The sequence below is a fragment of the Crocodylus porosus genome, unplaced genomic scaffold, assembly GCF_001723895.1.
Source record: "Crocodylus porosus isolate Cpor-Errol unplaced genomic scaffold, CroPor_comp1, whole genome shotgun sequence".
Classification (NCBI taxonomy): Eukaryota; Metazoa; Chordata; order Crocodylia; family Crocodylidae; genus Crocodylus; species Crocodylus porosus.
Window position 1 is genome coordinate 129,132,714 of NW_017728931.1, and position 19,182 is coordinate 129,151,895.

At 41.2% G+C, this 19,182-nt stretch overlaps 1 protein-coding gene across 1 annotated transcript in view; it reads right to left on the minus strand.

Moving 5' to 3' along the window:
• PCLO (piccolo presynaptic cytomatrix protein) overlaps positions 1 to 19,182 on the minus strand; it is a 540,799-nt gene that overhangs the window by 218,131 nt on the left and 303,486 nt on the right. The window contains exons 7-8 of the mRNA XM_019543973.1: positions 14,830 to 17,038; positions 6,463 to 6,599 (exon numbers count right to left, since the gene is read on the minus strand). Of these exons, the coding sequence (XP_019399518.1) occupies positions 6,463 to 6,599; positions 14,830 to 17,038 (2,346 nt within the window). The remainder of the gene's footprint in view (positions 1 to 6,462; positions 6,600 to 14,829; positions 17,039 to 19,182) is intronic.

The following is a 19,182-nucleotide window of genomic DNA, read 5'->3' on the forward strand; positions in this document are numbered from 1 at the left end:
ATGTAACCTAGTCGCGTTCCCCTCCTCTCCCCCATCCCTCGATTGTTAGTCCCTCGCTCAGGCGCTTTGTATTTCCATCTCAACTTTGTCATCTTTTTCCTGGATTCCCCATCCAAAACATCTACTAATAAAAGTCAATCTGTTCAGCATGGATCCAGAGTGCCTGGAACAGATGACATGTCTGACACAGTCTGGCAGGGATAGCACCACCTGTAGCATAGATCCCAGACCTGCCACATGTGGGGCACATCCCAGGCCCTGCCTATGGGGCTGATCCAGTGTGTTCTGCATGTGGCATCTGTGTCAACTAATACCCAGGGGCAGCTGAGGGCCAGGTGGGAGGTATGTTTGACACACCTGATCTATGTAGTAAAGGCTTTGTAGCCAAAGAGCTGCAAGTCAATGGTAGTCCTTCCTTTGATCAACAGGCTTAGGATCAGGCTTGAACTGCCATTATTACTGACAAATAAGTTGCCTCCTGGGCTACCTACAGACATTCAAAAAGCCCGAGGCGGAATTGATCTAAGTTATACATTTTTTGGTTAGTGGTGTAGTTTAGATCAGGAGCAAACAGAACACACATTCACACTTTGGGGAGGGGGAGGGGCAAATCTTATGCCAGGTTCCACCATTTTTAATCCAGTCTATGTGTGCTGAACTTCTGTTCACCTATAGCTGGTAAAAGTCTGTACAAGTCTCCAGTTTCCAGTCTGAACCTGGCCCAGGAAGCCTGTCTTCTTCCATGCCTTAAAGTACCTAGCATACTTATTAGAGCCAAACAAATAATGCATAAAGACAACAGCAAATAGAGATTTTAGGCCTGGTCACTGGCTGAAGTATCCAGTCCATCTGCCATGCCTCTGCATACTGCTGTGAAAAGTGGGATGAGTGGGGGGTCAATGGGGCTGGAGCAGATTAAATATTGAGTGGATTCAAACTGTACATTTTATCTATTCAGGAAAGCAGTTTACATTTATTCTATTGGGAGACAGACGGTAGCTGTTACGATCTGGAACTAAACTGCAATTTGATTAGATTTAAGAATGTTAAGTAACATCACGAGTGTTGCTATGGAAACTAACATATTTAATCATATTATATTTCATCTATTATGCTATGTTGTAACAAGTCCATAGCAATTCAGGGCTGCTTCATAAAACTAGTCTAAAAGCCATGGGCCATGTCATGCATGCTAGAGAGGAATAATATATGTTAGCTTCATTGTATGGGGCCTGTAATGCACAGCCAAGCAATTCTAATTCCATGCAGCAGGGGTCATTCATACACGTAAAACTGGATGCTGTGGTATTTCAGTGCAGCAGGTGGGACTGGAAAATACTGGCATTTTTAATGCAGAAAAAAAAGGGGACGAGAATTTTTTACTGGAAGAATAATAAGTTTCTAAACTCACTGATGTAAGCAGACTACCACTGCAAGTGAAAGCATTTCTACAGCTTCTTTGAGATCATTGGGAGGAATCAGGACTCCCTGTTGGATTTAATCTGGGTTGTATTTTAACTGGAAAACTGTCCTGCTGAGGAATCACAGGAAGGAGCTTGAGACAAACAGTCACAGGTGATAATCCTCATCTGATGATCAGGATGAAGAATGACATGTGGGAGAGCTGCAATGTTTTTATGCCTTCTGGGCAGATCTGGGCTTGCCAATATAGTAGTCAGACTGAATGAAATAATGTAATTCACTTCTTTTTTTCTCCCCAGCAAGAGGCAGAAGTGGTCACTATTAATTTATTTCCTTCTATTGTTCAATGTAGTAGTTTGGACATTAAATGAGAAACTGAAGGTTGAGATTTCTTAAAGTAACTTGTGAGTTTAAACACCACTCTTTCTAGGTGCCTGACATGGACACAGGGAAGAAGGGCTGGAAGGGACCTCATGAGTTCATCTAGTCCATTCCCCTGCTCGAGATAGTACCATCCCTGACTAAATCATCTCAACCAAGTGTCTATCTGATCTTCTCTTGGAAATTTCCACAGATGGAGAATCCACAACTTCTCTAGGAAGTCTATTACAATACTTAACCGCCTTGTAATAAGAACGTTCTTACTAATATCCAACCTAAAATTTCTTTGCTGCAGTTTGAGGCCATTGCTCCTAGTCAATGGCCCTAGTCTTTACTCCCTTACAGTCACAGAATATCGGTGCGTATCTCCATCTTCTTTATAATTACTCTTCAGGTATCTGAACATCCTTACCAAATCCCCCACCATTGTTCTCCAGACTAAATAAACCTACTTCCATTTTTCCTCATAAGTCATGTTTACCAGGCCTCTAATCATTGCTGGTGTTTTTTCACTGGACTCCTTTGTCACACTCCAATCTGTCCACTTCTTTACTGAAGTGTGGGGCTCCAAACTGGACACAGTACTTGAGGTGAGGTCTCACCAGTACCAAACTGAATGAAAGAATCACATGCCTTGATGTGTGAGAGATACTCCTGTTGATACAAACCAGTATGCTGTTGGCTTTTTTTTTGCCCCACAACAAGAGTATGCTGTTCACTCATATTCATCTTATGGGCCACTGCAACCCCCAGTTCTTTATCTGCGGTGCTGCAGCTGAGCCAATCATTCCCCAGTCTGTATTTATGCATGCGGTTATTCCATCCCAAGTGCAGGAATTTGCGCTTTGCCTTACTGAATTTCTTCTGATCGATTACAGACCATTTCTTCATTTTATCCAGATCTACCCAACTTAGGGTCACTTGCAAATTTGTTAAGTCTGCACACAATCCCAATGTTCAAATCATTAATGAAGATGTTAAACAATACTGGAACAGGACAGGCCCCCGTCGAACCCCTTTGATACCTTCTCCCAATTAGAAATTGAGCAATTGATAATTACTCACTGAGCAAGCTGATCAAACCAGTTATGTATCTACCTTAAGGTACTTGAGCTTATTAATGAGAATATCATGGAAGACAATGTCAAAAGCCTTGCTAGTTGAGGTATATCACATCCACTGCTCTCTTTCCATCCACAGAGCCTATCACCTTATCATAAAAAGAAATCAGGTTGGTCAAGCATGACTTGATCTTGTTGAATCCACGCTGGCTGTTCCTGATAACTTTGTTCTTCTCTGTTCACAATAGATTTCTTGAGTTCCTGCTCCATGATCTTTCCAGGAATCAAGGTCATGCTGACTGCTTTGTAATTTTCCAGAACATCTTCCTTCCCTTTCACAGAAGTTTAGGGCTGGAAGGGACCTCGTGAGATCATCTGGGTGGGTGGGAAAGACCGCTGGGGTCAAATAACTGCAGCAGGTTGTGCGTCCAGTCTCCGTTTGAAGATCTCCAGGGTAGGTGTCTACACCACCCTCACTGGGAGTCTATTTCAGAGTCTGGTCACACGAACCATGAAGAAGTTCCTTATATCCAGTCTGAAACCTTCTTCTAGGAGTTTATGACTGTTGCTCCTGGTTTTCCCCTGGGGCACTTTGCTGAATACTTGTTCACCTAGTCCCTTATGCTCTCCCCTGATATATTTGTAAGCTGCCACCAGATCCCCCGTAAGTCTTCTCTGTTCTAGGCTAAACAGTCCCAGAGCTGTCAGCCTTTTCTCTTTCTTAAAGGTGGGCCCTTTTCTTAACATCTAGTTCCTCACATATCCTCCATGATTCCTCAAAAAGCCAATGGCTCAGAAATTATGTCTTCTACTTTCTTCAATACCTTTAGGGTGCATCCCATCTAGCCCTGCTGACATGAAAACATAGAGGTTCTCTAAGTAATTTCTGATTTGTTCAACCATTACCCCCAGCTGTTTTCTCTTTCCCTATCCTTGCTGCAAACAGCTAGCTCACCTAATCTGTGAAAACTGGAGTTAAAAAAAGTATTAAAATACTTTAGCCTTCTCTGCCTCTTAAAGATAACTGATTTTCTGAGGTTTTCTTTCTGAATATTACATTCCTTAAAGTGTCTTATATTAGACACCTCAAATTACAGGCACCTGAAATCACTAGCTCTATTAGAAAATCATGGCCTGAATTTAATTTATTTGAAGGTACAGATAAAAAGCACATGGAGATGTAAGGCTAAGTACAGACAGTCAAAAAGTCTAAGGCTGAATCGATCCAGTATTCACAGGTTAAAATAAGCTGTGTAAATTGAACTGATAAGAAAGTGAACAGACAATCCATTTTGATTCCAGAAATGCAGCCACATGCCTGCAGTGGCCCAGGCCAGAAGCTGGGGGGTGCAAAAGCATGCCTCCCTGCTTGATTGGTGCAGACAGCTTGAGCAAGGTTAGCCTGCCCACACGGGAGGGGTGGGGTGTTGCAGGGAAGGTGCAATGCAGTCTGGGATGCTAGTAGACTGTGAGTTAACTTGAATATGGAGAGGATCTGGGGCAGAAGTTCAATAAACTGATTTAACCTAAATCAGCGAAGTCTGATACTACATCCATCCAGGTTTACCTTAATCTGGTTTAGGCCATTTTGAAAGCAGTTTATGTGCACTAAACTTCTGTTGTGTCACAGATTTGAACCAATTTCCAAACACATACCACTTTGTGTGTAATTTCTGCCCCTAGCCAAAGAGAGGAAAAAATGCTTGTCTTGACTATTTTTCCCAGAAAACTGATAAAAATAAAAAGTAACATAATTTATGGGTATAAACATTAACTTCTCATTAAAAAAATGAACATGTGAAAATGGATTTTTGGCCAAAAATCAGCTTTCCAGTAGGCATCAGGGATCCCCACTATAATCCCATAAAAAAGAAGAACAACTTTTATCCCCTGCTGTAGGACACAAAGCAATAACTTCAAATTTCAGAAAAGTAGATTTAAATTTAATACCAGGAAAAATGTCCTTACTGTTATAATAGCAAGGCACTAGAATAGATTGAATAGTGTTGTAAAATGTCCTTTACTGCTGGTTTTCAAGAAGAGATTGGCTAAGCATTGGTCAAGGATGATTTAGGAGCAGCATTTCTGCATATGTTCAGTGGGTTGGACCAGAGGTCCCTTGAAGTCTCTTCCAACCAAATGATCCTATGATAAGGGAAAGTGGGAGCTTTCCAGAAAAAAAAAACCCTCCAAGAAATGTTGACAGGGAACTGTTAAGCAGCACTAGTGCTATCTGTTTTAACTAAGATGAAAAACCAAAGATGTGGCCATGGTCATTACTATCTCATGGAACTAGTTACAAAAGTAAAAGCTATAGAAATGTAAACATTCAACCACATTTTCTAGACCATACCTAGGCAGGAGAATCCAATATAATATTACCTTGTATTCTGCACAGATGTAATTCCACAAGTGGGCTGAAACTCTAGTGTTTAGAAGTGTCAGTGGCCGGATACAATTATGTACGTTCCCATATAATTTGTGATTCTCAACAGATTAGAAAGATCAGATGAGCAGGGGAATGTCTACATATTGGTCCACAGTACTAATACAACTGGAACCTTTAAAAATATTTATCCTACAGAACACTTGACCAGCAGGGTTAATTCCATTGAGTGATGTTGATAGCTCATAAAAATACCCTCTTTTCAAACAAGAAAGGCTCTAACAGCACAGAATCAGGTGGATACACTCTCAGTATAAGCAAGAAAGAGAAACATACATATGTGCCTTTATTTTTCTAAAGTCCTTGAACAGCTATAGGACTTTGGTCGCAAAGACCATACTCTGTGGTCAAACTACACTGAAAACTCTAAATTTGCAAGGCATCATGATAGCGGTTTATGGCCCTTTATAGCTAGGGAATTAAAAATATCATATTGACTAATCTGGTACACCTTAGATATAGTGGGCCAAATTCTGCCTTCACCTGCAGCCAGTGCACTTCACTGAGTCTAAGACAAAATCTGGATCAATCAGTGTGACAACCAAATTAACTAGTGAAGTATCCACTGATACCACGTATAAATCTCAGCTGCATTAATGGAATATGTTTTGTATATAAAAGGGAAATAGATAGCAAAACATTCAAGTATTAAATACAGAATAACATGCTTTTTTTTCTACCACAGTATAATGATTGGAATATATTTTTGCTTATCAGAATGGTACAATTCCTTTGTTTTGTTTAGTGATTCAGTGTTGTTACATACAGACAACTGTGAACTATACCCAGCCCCAATAACATAAGATCAAGAGTACTAAAGTGGAGAATGTTAACTAGATTTGGTATACAGCTAAGTTAAATTGCACTAGGCTGAGTCATTTTGCATGAGTATATCCAGTGCCCACATCACCTGGGTAATTCCATTCAAATATATTTAAAGTCTAATAAGAAACCTGGGTAGTTAATTCCAAAGAGTAGGACATATAAATAATATGGTTTCGATGCCACTATGAACTACTGTTGATGGCTGGTTCTGAACCCAAAGAACAGTTAAAAATGTAGGTGGATCCTGATAAACCTCTCAGCTCACACATTTTAACAGGATTAACAGGCTATCTACTGCAAACTCAAAAGGCCATATACATATCTTACTTGGTCTTGATGTTGACTTGGTGGTCTTGAATGGGATAATTTCTCAGGCAGTTTTCTGTCAAGGCCATGTCCATTCTCCAAACGAGACTCCCTGGGCTTGTCAAACCAATCTGTTTCTTCACGACGGAGATGATAGGCTTTGAAAACCAAGGACATGTCAAATGTTCTGATCCATAGCAGATAGAAGGGAAACATTGTACAGCACACGGCAAACATGCATACTGGTTATTATTTGGCCATGCAGTTCAAGCAGACTTACAGGCAAGACTGGAGACAAACATATTCAAGCATAAAAACTGACAACGCAGATGAAAATGGTAAGATCATATTTGTGTCATAAACTGATATGGATATTTAATAAAAAGAAAAAAAATTAAAAACCCCACAAGTACTGAAAGCTATAACCATTTCCCCTTACTAGTGCTTAGAAATACACTGCAGCTTTCACATTTTTAAAGGTTTCTTGGAAGTTCTGCACAGTTACAAACTGACTACTTAAAAAAAAAACATGTATCAAGGGAAGCCTGCATAGTCAAAAATGTGTTTGACAGCATTTGTAGAGGCTTGGCAAACTGCTTCTCTTGATTAAATTATTGTTCATCATAAAACACAGGAAGGGAGAAAAGATGAGGGAAGAGGAAGCTAACTTTTTAACATTTGGAGGAGAAATAAAGTAGGTTTTCTCATTTTCCGTTCCGCTGGAATGATTAAGTCCTCCTGTATGTGGATCTGTTAGTTTGCAGCAAATAAAAAAGCCAGGAAGGAGTCTTCTTTGTACAAAAAGGATGGTCTGAGACCTCTAAAGATGTGAGCCCCAGCCTTGCTCTGAACTTGTGTGGAAGGTGTTTCTAGCTGTGAATAGGTATGTGTTTGTCCTAATGGGAAACTATAGGAAGCCACATTATTCCTTTGGGTGCTGTTGGCAGTCACTACTGTGCCTTAAACATAATAGCCCAAGGAAATGTTTAGGCTTGGGACAGACAACAGATCTGGACATTAATCTTCTGCGTACCTGATTCTTTTTCCACTTAGACCAGTGTAGACAAGTATAGCATCTTTGGGTTCGTCCAGACAAGTGCAGAGGTTTGTTTCCCCAGGGACAAGTAGTAGTGGCACACTTTGTGCCACTGCTCTTTGACCCTGGGGAATGCCTGTGCCACACCTGCTCTAGCACATGGCAGATGACCCTGGGTGGGGTAGGGAAGGATGGGGCCAGCAACTGTGCTGGCCTCAGCAGCCTTACCTGGGGTCCTGGGAGCTTCCCGGGGCTGCAGCTATGGCAGGAAGCCTGGCTGGCAGCCGGAGTGTGGCTCCAACCAGCCAGGCTCCAGTTTTGGGCAGCATGCACTGCCACCATGTGTGTTGCCCTGCTTTTATTCGGTGTGGGATTTTTGACCCTGGGATCTCCCAGGGTCAACCCCCCCACTGCTGCAAGGTAGCAGCACAGGGAATCCCAGCATGTGTGGTGCATGGTGTCACAGACATGTCTGCGGCACTACATACTGCACATCCATGCTCATCTGGATGCAGTCTATGAGGCCAGATTGTCTGTTGTTTTAAAACAGCAATGTTTCGCTGAACTTAGTTGATTTAAGCTGTTTTATATCTCTTGGTGACCAGGCCACAGAGCATTTGGCTAGCTCTTCTCTGATTTACACCTTTGAGAAATCTGAATTGGATCCCGTGGTTAAAATAATATTGACATAATATGCCAAACAAATTTTCTACTGTGTAGACGCCTGTCAATGTACAGCAAAATAAGCTGGAGGTAATTAGGAAATCATTGACAATTTGAATTTCGTGTTGTGAAAATCATTATACATTTAGCAAGGGAAAAAAGACATTATTGACTTAGCAAAATAACTAAGAAATTAAAAAGTTTAAACAAAGTCAGTTTTTGCTAGAGTAACAAAACTCAACGCATTTCAATGATATGATGGTAGATTTAAAAAAAATGGAAAAGTGTGATGGTTTTGTTTCTTTTTTGTGATATGACTGGTTAAATAGATGTTTGAAAAACAATAATACTGTATACTGTAACACTTGAATCCAAGATGAGGTTTTTTTTCCCTATTAAGCATGGGAAGAAGCCCCCTCATCTTGGATTCCATTAGAAGGTGGAAGGGTGGGAGCAGGCAGCTGCTGCAACTCTGACTCCAGCCTTACTGCAGGTCACAGTAGCTGCCTGCCCTCTGCATCCTCTGCCCCCCTAATTATATGCCCATGCAGCTTCTGCCCCCTCCTCCCCCTTATTACCAGCCGTTCTCCAGCTCTGGCTCCATTCCCCCTATGGGGAGTGGATCACATGGAAACTCCATCCACTGCCCGGCCAGGCATTGACAGCACAACTCTGGCCCCAGATGCTGCTGCATGCCTGGGCAGGGGTTGCACTTGTATGTGCTCTGTGCCCAGGGGGGCATGGAGCTACATCTGTGCCTGACGGTAACCAGAGGGGGGAGGGGGAAGATGAGGAGAAAGGGGGCAGGGGAGGTGGAAAGGGAACAGAGGGTGTTGGAAGCAAGCAGGAGCAGAGATTGTGGGGGGTGCAGGTGGCAAGGGAGCAGACCCGGGGTGGGGGTCAGGTGGCAGGGGATGAAAGCACCATGGGGGTGAGGCAGGCTGCAGGGGGAAATAGTGGTTAGGGAGGGCAGAGGTCAATCAGTCTTAAATTTGTTCCCCTCAGTCCCTGCCACTCCTTTTCCCACTCTAATGGTGAGGTAGAGGATTATACATTTAGGGCAACCTCTGGAAAATTAGATTTTATACTGGAAAACTATAACAAATTTAAAAATATTCCGTATATAGAATCTAATTATCATTTCGTAGTTTCATAGTTGGTAGGGTCAGAAGGGACCTGAGCAGATCATCAAGTCCGACCCTTTGCCATGGCAGGAAAGAGTACTGGCATTGTAGGGAGGTATCTTAAATGAGAAGGCATCTTGAATTCAGGTAAATATGGTATTTTAGCTATTTATTTCCAAACCTATTTGGCTTAATCTAGAAAGGGGATTGCTAGTTATATATTAGTCAGTTTTTAAAAGCACACTGTATATGAGATAAAACACCACCTTATTTTGAACAAGTGCTGTCATCAAGGCCTTTGGGATCTATCTGTATTTGAGCTCATATATTAAGAGATCTATCTAATGCATGTACTCAAATCCCTAGTGTTAAACTGTTTGAGAACATAATTTACCTAGTAGAACAGCATGGATAAAGTAAAATGAAACATTATTAAATGTTGACGTTTGTCCAGATAATAATTAACTGATCCTAAAAAGTCATTACGATTATGTAAATCCTTCATTGTTTACAGATTTGTGTCAGTTGACTGAATTGTTATATTTATCAAGCATCGTTATAACTCATTTCAAGCCAAAACCCTTGATCAAATCTTCTGCTAAAAAACTTACGGCATACTTTGGTCCCAGATATTAGTGCTGAATACTATAATTTGTGCTACAATCAGGGAAACCCTAAAGTGGAGCTTCTTTCTCAGTTCAAGTAATTTTTTTGCTGGCCTTCTCCATTTAGAAAGCTACAGTGTATATGGAATCCTGTGAGAAAGCTTATAAATCAGGCTGTTTTTCTAAAAGCTAATATATTGTTTTAAAAACATCTATCTATCTATATATCTCCCTGGTTTTGTTTTGATTGATTCACTACAGCTTGTTTTACTTGGGATGCTGAGAAGAGCTAAGTTAAACCACTGGCTGGCTAAGAGGCTCTATCATATCATTGCTATAGCCCTGCCCCCGATAGTCTACCAACTGCTTAGAGTTTCACTGAACTCAGTAAGGTGCCATGCTGGTAAAGCAGTCCTCCTTGCACAGTTCATTGCAAAACAATGGTTTTAAAAGTTGCAGATACGCTCAGCAAAATCAATGTGATCGTGAGAACTGAAAACTCTCAGTGACTGCTTTAATTCTTTCAGGTGTCATGCAGTTTATAAATATATACACTTGGAGACTGAGAATCAATATATAGTGGCTTAAAAATTGATGAGGTATGATTGGCTTAAAAAAAAAAAAATCAGCTGAAATATAATGATCTACAGAGACATCATGATTTAAGGCCTACATATAAGAACCCATATCAACATGCAAACAGAATGAAATGAATCACAACCTGCAGAACCACAAGGAGTTTCTCATCCCCAAGAGAGAGAATTAGTAAAGAGAGGCAAGGTCACATACAATAAACAGGTGTGCAGCATTCAACTTAAACTTTCCTGTTCCTCTATCATCACATCACATTTTTCATCTCTATTGCTGGATTAACACTAATGACATCCCATATAAAAGGGAAAAAAAATTGAGAAGGGAAGGGTTAGGAGATGTATTTTCTAAAATGTCTATCTGCAGGACTGGGATCCTGATAGTGTCTCATAGTTTCATAGCTGGTAGGGTCAGAAGGGACCTAAGTAAATCATCAAGTCCGACCCCCTGCCATGGCCAGGAAAGAGTGTTGGGGTCAAATGAACCTGGCTAGGTGATTATCTAGCCTCCTTTTGAAGACCCCCAGGGTAGGGGCAAGCACCACTTCCCTTGGAAGTTGGTTCCAGATCCTAGCCACCCTGACTGTGAAGTAGCGCCTCCTGATATCTATCCTGAATCTACCCTCTGCCAGCTTGTGACCATTATTCCTTTTTACCCCCCGTAGTGCTTGCGGGGAACAGGAACTCTCTCATAGCCTGCTGGTTCCCCTTGGCCAGTTTGTAGGTGGCCACTAGATCCCTCCTCAGCCTTCTCTTGTGGAGGCTGAACAGGTTCAGGTCCTGTAGCCTCTGCTCATAGGGCCTGCCTTGCTGCCCCCCGATCATGCAAGTGGCCCTCCTCTGGACCCCCTCAATGCTGGGCACATCCCTCTAGAAGTGCGGTGCCCAGAACTGGATGCAGTACTCTAGCTGCAGCCTGACAGTGTCACATAGAGGGGGAGGATCACCTTCTTGGACCTGCTCGTGATGTATCTGTGGATGCATGACAAGGTGTGGTTAGCCTTTTTGACCACGTGCCCACACTGGCGGCCCATGTTCACTTTGGCATCAGTGATGATTCCAAGATCCTTTTCTGCCTTTGTGTGGACTAGTAGTGAGTTCCCCAGCCTGTAGGTATGCTTCTGGTTCTTCCTCCCCAGGTGCAGCGCCTTGCACTTGTCCGTATTGAAACCCATCCTGTTCTCATTGGCCCACCTCCATAACCTGTCCAGATCTAGTTGTAGCCTGTCCCTCTCCTCCAGTGTGCCCACTTCTTCCCACATCTTAGTGTCATCCACAAATCTGAACAACGTGCTTTTCACCCCCTCGTCCAACTCGCTGATGAAGATGTTGAACAGTGCGGGCCTGAGGACAGAGCCCTGGGGGACCCCACTGCCCACATCCCTCCAGGTCAAAAAAGACCCATTCACCACCACTCTCTGGGTGCGGCCCTCCAGCCAATTTGACTGTGTAGGCATCAACGCCACAGTCACCTAATTTAATTTTGAACCCTGATCTACATTAAGACCAGGATTCAAAATGTGTCAGTCACATTTAAAAATCTGTAAGAAAAAAATGCCTGGCAGCTTTAGGTCAATACAGAGAAATTACAGTAAATCAAAGGTTTAATGCTGATCAGGACACAGAATGAACATCAGGTCAAGGGTTGAACAAGAAGTAATTCATGTTTTGGTTCAGTTTCAGTTCAGGAAGCCCTTATCAGGACATGGTCATAAGCTGACCTTACCTTGTAAAATATTTGCAATTTTATTAACAAATAATGGAACTTTCTAGTAAGAACTACTTTTTAAGGGCATGCACTCTGTTACCTTCATACAGACAATTTCTATGTGCATGTATTGCTAAGAGGGATGTGTTCTTAGATAATCCTCTTAGCAACACATGCACGTAGAGATTGTCTGTCTGAAGGTAACAGAATACTTACCCATAAAATTATTGCAGGAATTTTTTCATCATTGTTAAATGAGAGACAGAAGGGAAGTTTTAACTATACTAAAAATTAGAGCCTATTACTTAATGCAGTTTTAAGTAATGTTTATGGTTATTACTATTTATGGGAAAGGCTTCCTATGCTGATTCTAGTTACATGGTTCTCCTAAGAACCCAATACATCCCATGAAGTTTAAATCTCTTATTGGACACAGATTCACTATTCAATCTCCCCAAGTTTTACGAAGTGTGGGACAAAAAGGAGGTTATCTATAAAAAGGACAGATTGAGGTGAGATTCTGGGGAAAATTGGTGCTGGTTTCCAGCAAAGTCTGCTCAATTTAATGATGTAGTATTGAATTGATGTAGTATGAATTTGGCTCAGTCTGCACTATAGATGTGCTCCTCCTGTAATTATGGCAGTAGTGCTAAGGAGGTCAGGTCTCATGGTGAAGGAATAATGTAGTGTAGACCAGGGTTCAAAATTGATCTACTAGCTATGTCACAACCAGAACAAAACAACACGTACATTTATTTTAGTATAAATATGTAATAGTATTATAAGCCAATGCAAATTCATCCATGGTCTTTTTATATGCATACTAGTGAACAGTAGAGATGAAATCAACTTTCTGAATGGGTTTGAGGCCCAGTTTCCTTTAGGCCAATCTATTGACATCAATGAGAGGTGACACGTGCCCTTGCTGTGTGCTTCTGCAAAGGGGTGAGGATTCTCAGCATGGTACTGAAGTACCTAGCATTGTGCAGAATCAGGCTCAATTGTCTAAGTCTTCCAGTCCTGACAACTTTAAGTGTTGATAAGTCATGAGTCAGGTTCCCCAAAATAATGAGTTTGGCTTTAAAAAAAAAATGGAATTGAAAAATAAGAATAGTTATGATTTGGGGGTTCTTTTAGTTATCTAATAGATTCTGGTTTAATTATAGGATTTTAAAAGCTATGCCTTTAGGAAAAGCGCTAGTTTTCCAAAGACTTGTGATAAAATCACAAAAATTAGCAACCCTGAATCTCTTATTCAATGTCACCTTCAAGACCAGACATTTCATTTGTAAGAATGAAACAAGTATGTTAAAAAAAACTTACAAAGCTATAACCTGCCATATATCAATTTGCAATACTGTGAGATCAAAAGCAAACACACTTCATGGCTAAACTAAGAATATCCTCTTTGGAATGCAAAGCATATAAGCTAGTAGCAGAAGCAATAGGGATGCTAGGTTATACAAATGAACAGAAAAGAATAAAGCAGTCTACTTTACAATTATGGAAGTATTTCTTTTGAGGTAATTATTGCCATTTACAAATAATGTAGCATATGCAAAGTTTCTTTTTTTTATTGTGCAGTAAATACACACAAGAAAAAGTTAAGGGACTACATACAACTTAAACACGAGAGTTTCATTCTGTTTGAAAGTGACTTCTATCATTTTTACAGGTTTAAAATATGTTTAAAAATGAATGGAGTGAAACAAAGTAGATACATAATTTTCAGTTATGTAGTGTTCAACACCAGCTTGACATCCTGGTGCATTTATTTAAAAGACACACTTTTTTAAATTCACCATTTATAATACATCAGAAATGTTCTTCTTCATGAATGTAAGTGAGATAAGCCTTTGAGTTTATCTGGCAGAGGTAGTATATGGGGTCCATGTAAAACCAGTTAAGCTGGATAATCCGTCAATACAACTGAAATATTTTTATGCAAGTTTATTGAAGAATGAGGTTATCTCATGCCAACTAAACAATAAATCTTTTTACATAATCAGAATTGTGATTGCAGAGGAATCCACACGACAAGACGGATTTTAACAAACCACACTTAGAATGTCTATTTGCTATCACATTAAATTATTTACAGATCTAATGCACAGTATCTACTCCATGTACATACTGTGACTTACGAGCTGTAATTTCAGCTTGATGTGGTGCCTTAGGAATTTGAGTTATTAATATTTGAATCCTAGATTGCATCAAATGCTTCTCATCCAATTCAACTACCTTTAAGGATTTAGGTGCTGTACTGGTTATTTTAAAAAAAGCCCAGGAGAAACTAGTGAGAACATTTTACTGACCAAAAGTCACAGGAAAAAGTTCCATATATGGACTCAAAGAGAGTGCAAAGGGCACATATTATATACAAATAACAACAAATAAAAAGTGCACAAGCAAACCAAAAGAAAAGAAATCAACCACCAATAATTTGAGCATACTATTATAATGGAGTACCATCAGAATCAGCTTTTAGAGTCATTTGAAACCCAAACTGAAACAAAACAAAAGCAAAAAAGGTAGATACACAAAAGAGGTACAAAGCAACAAGAAGAGTAATAAGTTTTTGCAGAATGATAAAATTAGAAACATGCATAGAAATGAGGATTTGTGTTGTGACAGTTACATGGCAGTCTGAGGCCTAATTTACCTTCGCTGTCTGACATGGCATGCTGGAAATCATCCATGATGAATGCTATATCCCGATCATAGCCTCGAGTCCGTGACTCTTCCCTCATATGTTGCTGGACCTCAGGTAGTGAATGGCTTGATCCAAATTGGTCTCTGGTATCTGCAGATATTGGTGGCAAGGGGCCAGCGGCAGCTCTAGCCATTCCCATTGGCTGACCAACAGGACTTAATGGGCTCTCTTCCTCTGAGTTCTGGGCTACTATTGGGATTCTTCCCCTGCTTTGGCTAATGGGCAGACTAGTTGGTTTTGTTCTTCCAGAAGGTGCTGCATGACTAAAGGAAACATCTAGTGGCTCAGCCTCTTGGGCTTTCAATCTTAAAGAGGAGCTTGAGGAATCTCTTTTTAAGGATAAATCAAGTCCATAGACTGAGGAGGGTCTGGATGATGGCCTTGATCTACTGCCACTACTATACGACTTATCTGCTTCATCTTGTAATGTGGATCTCATTGTTGGACCTAGGGCAGACCCAAGGCTTGCTCCAATGGATGATGTCAGCGATGGCCCCAAAAATTTCTGTTGGTCTGTGATATTTTTTCGGAGGCCAAAGGCGATATCGTCCTGAAGAAGCCTTGCTCTGGAGGTTATTCCCCCAAGTGATGAAGTACTGGAAGTCATATAGCTTGAATAATCAGGCTCAAGATCTCTGCTCTCTTGGATAGGTGAAAACTTTGATAATTTGGGGTCTATCAAAGCCTTCTTATGCTTCGATTGTTTCTGGTAGAGGAGGGCTGCTGGGAGCTGCTTGGCAGCCTGTTTCTCAAGGGTAAGCCTGCTTATGCTATATTTCTCCGATTTGGGGAAATGCCTGTAACCGGTATCCGCATGGTAATACTGGGAAAGGCCAGCAAGGTGATCAAGACTTTCTGCACCTCTGCGGAACTCCTGCTTGATCTGGTGCTTTAAAAGCTTCAGCTCATAAGGGTCTTCCATGGGGTCTTCATCAGCTTTAACGTAAGTGTGCAGTCTTGAAGAAGTCTGCAATGGTGCAAGGAAGTCTGTCACTTCCTGCGCCCTCCTGGCTTCAGTGGTTCGAAGGAGTCGATCTGTTTTTGTAAGATCTTTCTCGTGGAGGCTAAAAGCAGAGCTGAGCGTTCCTGTGCCCTTTGTGAGTTCCCCAATATCATCAATCAACACATAATTTCGTGGAGTGTGGTGATGATCTATGTCTGCATAGAATGACTCTGCAGATATACTCGATATAGGGCTGCTAGCCATACTACTTCTCTCATCCAGCCCTATCCTTAGGTCCAAAGTATTGTATTTGCTGCCAAGCTGGGAAACTGCATAAGTATTGTCAGTTGAAACAGGAGCTATCATGAGAGGCTGATTGCGAATCACATCATAGTTTGTGGTTATCTTAGGTTCCAAATATAAAGCAGCTTGCCTTGGCTTTTGTGGTATCACCATCATTTGTGAAGGCAGCTGGTAGGATGGCTGTTGGGTTGGTGGAGGCTGGGCTTGTGGAGTAAAAGACAGAGTAGCTCCTGCCTGGAAAGCTGGCTGGGTCTGATAGGGTGAAACCTGCTGATGATATAAAGGCTGCTGCTGCTGGTAATGTGACTGTTGTGTATACTGTGTTGGTGCTTGAGTAGGCAGGGCAGGAGAAGAGTACTGATACTGTGTGTAAGGGCTTGTAGCAGGAGCAAACTGAGTTTCTGGCTGGGTCTGAGGTGGCATAAATTGATTAAATTCTGTCTGTGGTGCTGTTCGTGGTCTTTCCAAGCCATGCTGAGTTTCTATTCTGGTAGATCTGGTATTATTAACTTCGCTGTCTGACATGTAGTCACGTTCTTCTGCTACTCCTTGGAGATAGGCACGCTCTCTCTTTTCTCTTTCCTTTAACAAGGCTTCTTTTCTCCTATTTATACCCATTTCCAGGTACCGCAGTTTGGCATCTATTTCTTTTTCTTCCTCATCTAGCTCTGCTTGCTTCTTTCTAAGCTTGGCTGATTCCCGTTCTACCAGATCCAACTCCCTGTCTATATCTTGGAGAATTTTGGCTCTGGCCATTGTGGTGGTCCTACAAATCCTTCTACGGGAAACTGAACCCACAGTACTGTATGCTGACTGGGTCCCTGTTGTTGCATCTTCTGGAGGTGGGTTGGGCAGAGTCCTCTTTACCTTCTTCTGGGTGCCTGATGGTGTTATAGTTGAAGGGCCTTTAGTCTGCAATAGGAGAAACAAAACCAAATCAGTATTCGGCACATAAAATGTAATACATTGCAAGTTGGCAACAGCATTTTTTAGTATGATTTCACATCTTAAACAGCACTACACCTCCTGCAGAGGAAGCTGTGACAGCTGAAAATAAGCAACAGCAAATGGAATGAAAAGGTATAAATGAGCATCTCTTTATGAGGAAAAGATACTTATGAGATTCAAAATAGAGACAGGCACTGAAAACCTTCCAATATAGTGCACTAGGACTTTATTTCCTTTTTAAATCTAAGAGTCTGAATTTTATTTTGTGTCAGGAATACAACTGCGATTGTGTTTTTAAATGTTTCTTTTCTTATTTTTTATAGCTACTCTCATGTACCCACACACATTCCTCTCAATATATGTTACCGTAATGTTTTCAGACCAGATCCTGAGTGCACGGTGAGCATACACAACTTGTACTTAGTGGCTGAAATACCCTATTGCTTAGTGAAGAACTGGAAGATCTGTACAATAGATGATTCTCTCTCTCTCTCTGTTTCATTATTGTCTGCTGTCTCTGCTTTATCCTCACAGTCATGAAAATGCCTTGTAGTTTAGAGTTCTTTGCTGCACAAAAGAATTGAAGTCCCCTTCTTGGATCCTTCAGAACTTACTCTCTCATACATCCCCATGTGTTCAGGTGAGATCCTAAGCAGATACTGAGTGTACGTACAACTTGTACTGCAGTTCATCAGCTGAAGTAGGTCTATACCCAACAGCCTGATGAAGAAGTGGAATGCCAAAGCTGTGAAACTCTCCCTGGCATCAGAGGCAGGGGTAGGACTTGAGATACTCACAGAAGGCCATATGTAAATAGAAAGAGTGAAGTATAGATGAATTAACCGAAGGGTACATTTATGCAGCAGAAAGAAATGCAAGGCAGACATACCTGAGGTTGGAGGAAGCTAGCTTTGGAACCAAAAGCAGTGTCAATTTATTAGCACTTTTCTGTACTTGGGGCTATTAGTTCTGGTGAGAATCATGATTCATTTGCACAGGCGCAACACTATACTAAGGCACTCTTTCTGGTCCCAGGACTAGTCCATGCAGACCTAGCTTGGACAGCTCAGTCAGTGCAGCCCCGAAATTTCCAGTTTCTGGTATATGATTTAGCATAGAGTTGTCCAGCTTCTGTTTAGCTTCCAACTTCTGGAGGCTGGCAAAAAGCAGAAGCTGCAGGAGGGAGACAGAGCCCAGGGGAAAGTAGTGGCAACAGCAGCATGAGCAGGCAATGGTCAGGAGCAGTTGTGCCTGGACCCATGAAGGAAAGCACATGAAGCTGAGTGTAAGGGCAGTAGAAACCCATGGGCTGCAAGACGGATAATGCTGATTAAGCACTTTCCCTCCTAACTTGGGGCATCTCTGCATGGTATTGTGGTATACGAACGTATATTTTCTACTGTGTCCCTTAAACCACCTAATAAGCTTTGCCTTATGTATACAAACCACTTTTTTTTTAATCTTTACATATATATAAAGAAAAATCTCTTCAGTCACCACAGTAATGCAACTACCCTGATAACAGTGAAACAGCACATGAAATCGCTATATATCAGTTTTTAACACAGGAAGCAAAAATAAAAATACTGAGTACTATCCCTGACCACTACTACTATCTTGCAGGCAAAACAAAAGCCTAGCACATTAGCAAGCATTGCTTTAACTGATTCAAAATGGAATTTTTGCTGAATTACATGTCACCACCAACTGAAGTGCCATTTTATGCTCTTTTCATCCTCTTCATCTAAATTCCATCAACTTTTGCATGTTTTACATTTCAATAAATGTAATTTAATTTTGTTTTCAGCTTCCCATGGCCATTTCCCAAACCCATGTTGTGCCAACAAATCAAAGAAACTAATTTTCTCTCACTCAGTATGTAGTTATAATCAAAGGCAAATTAATCATCTACAGTAGGTCTAGTTGGCTCCTAATGTATATTGTAAATTCATCCCATTGCCATTCCTACTCCCCTCCCCCATCAGAAATAGCAATCACAGATGGTGACTGATATTGGGTAAGAACCATTACCACAAGCTCATTAACAATGTATGATACTTTGAAGAATAATTATTTTGTGCTGCTGATGAATAAATCTCTGTATCCGT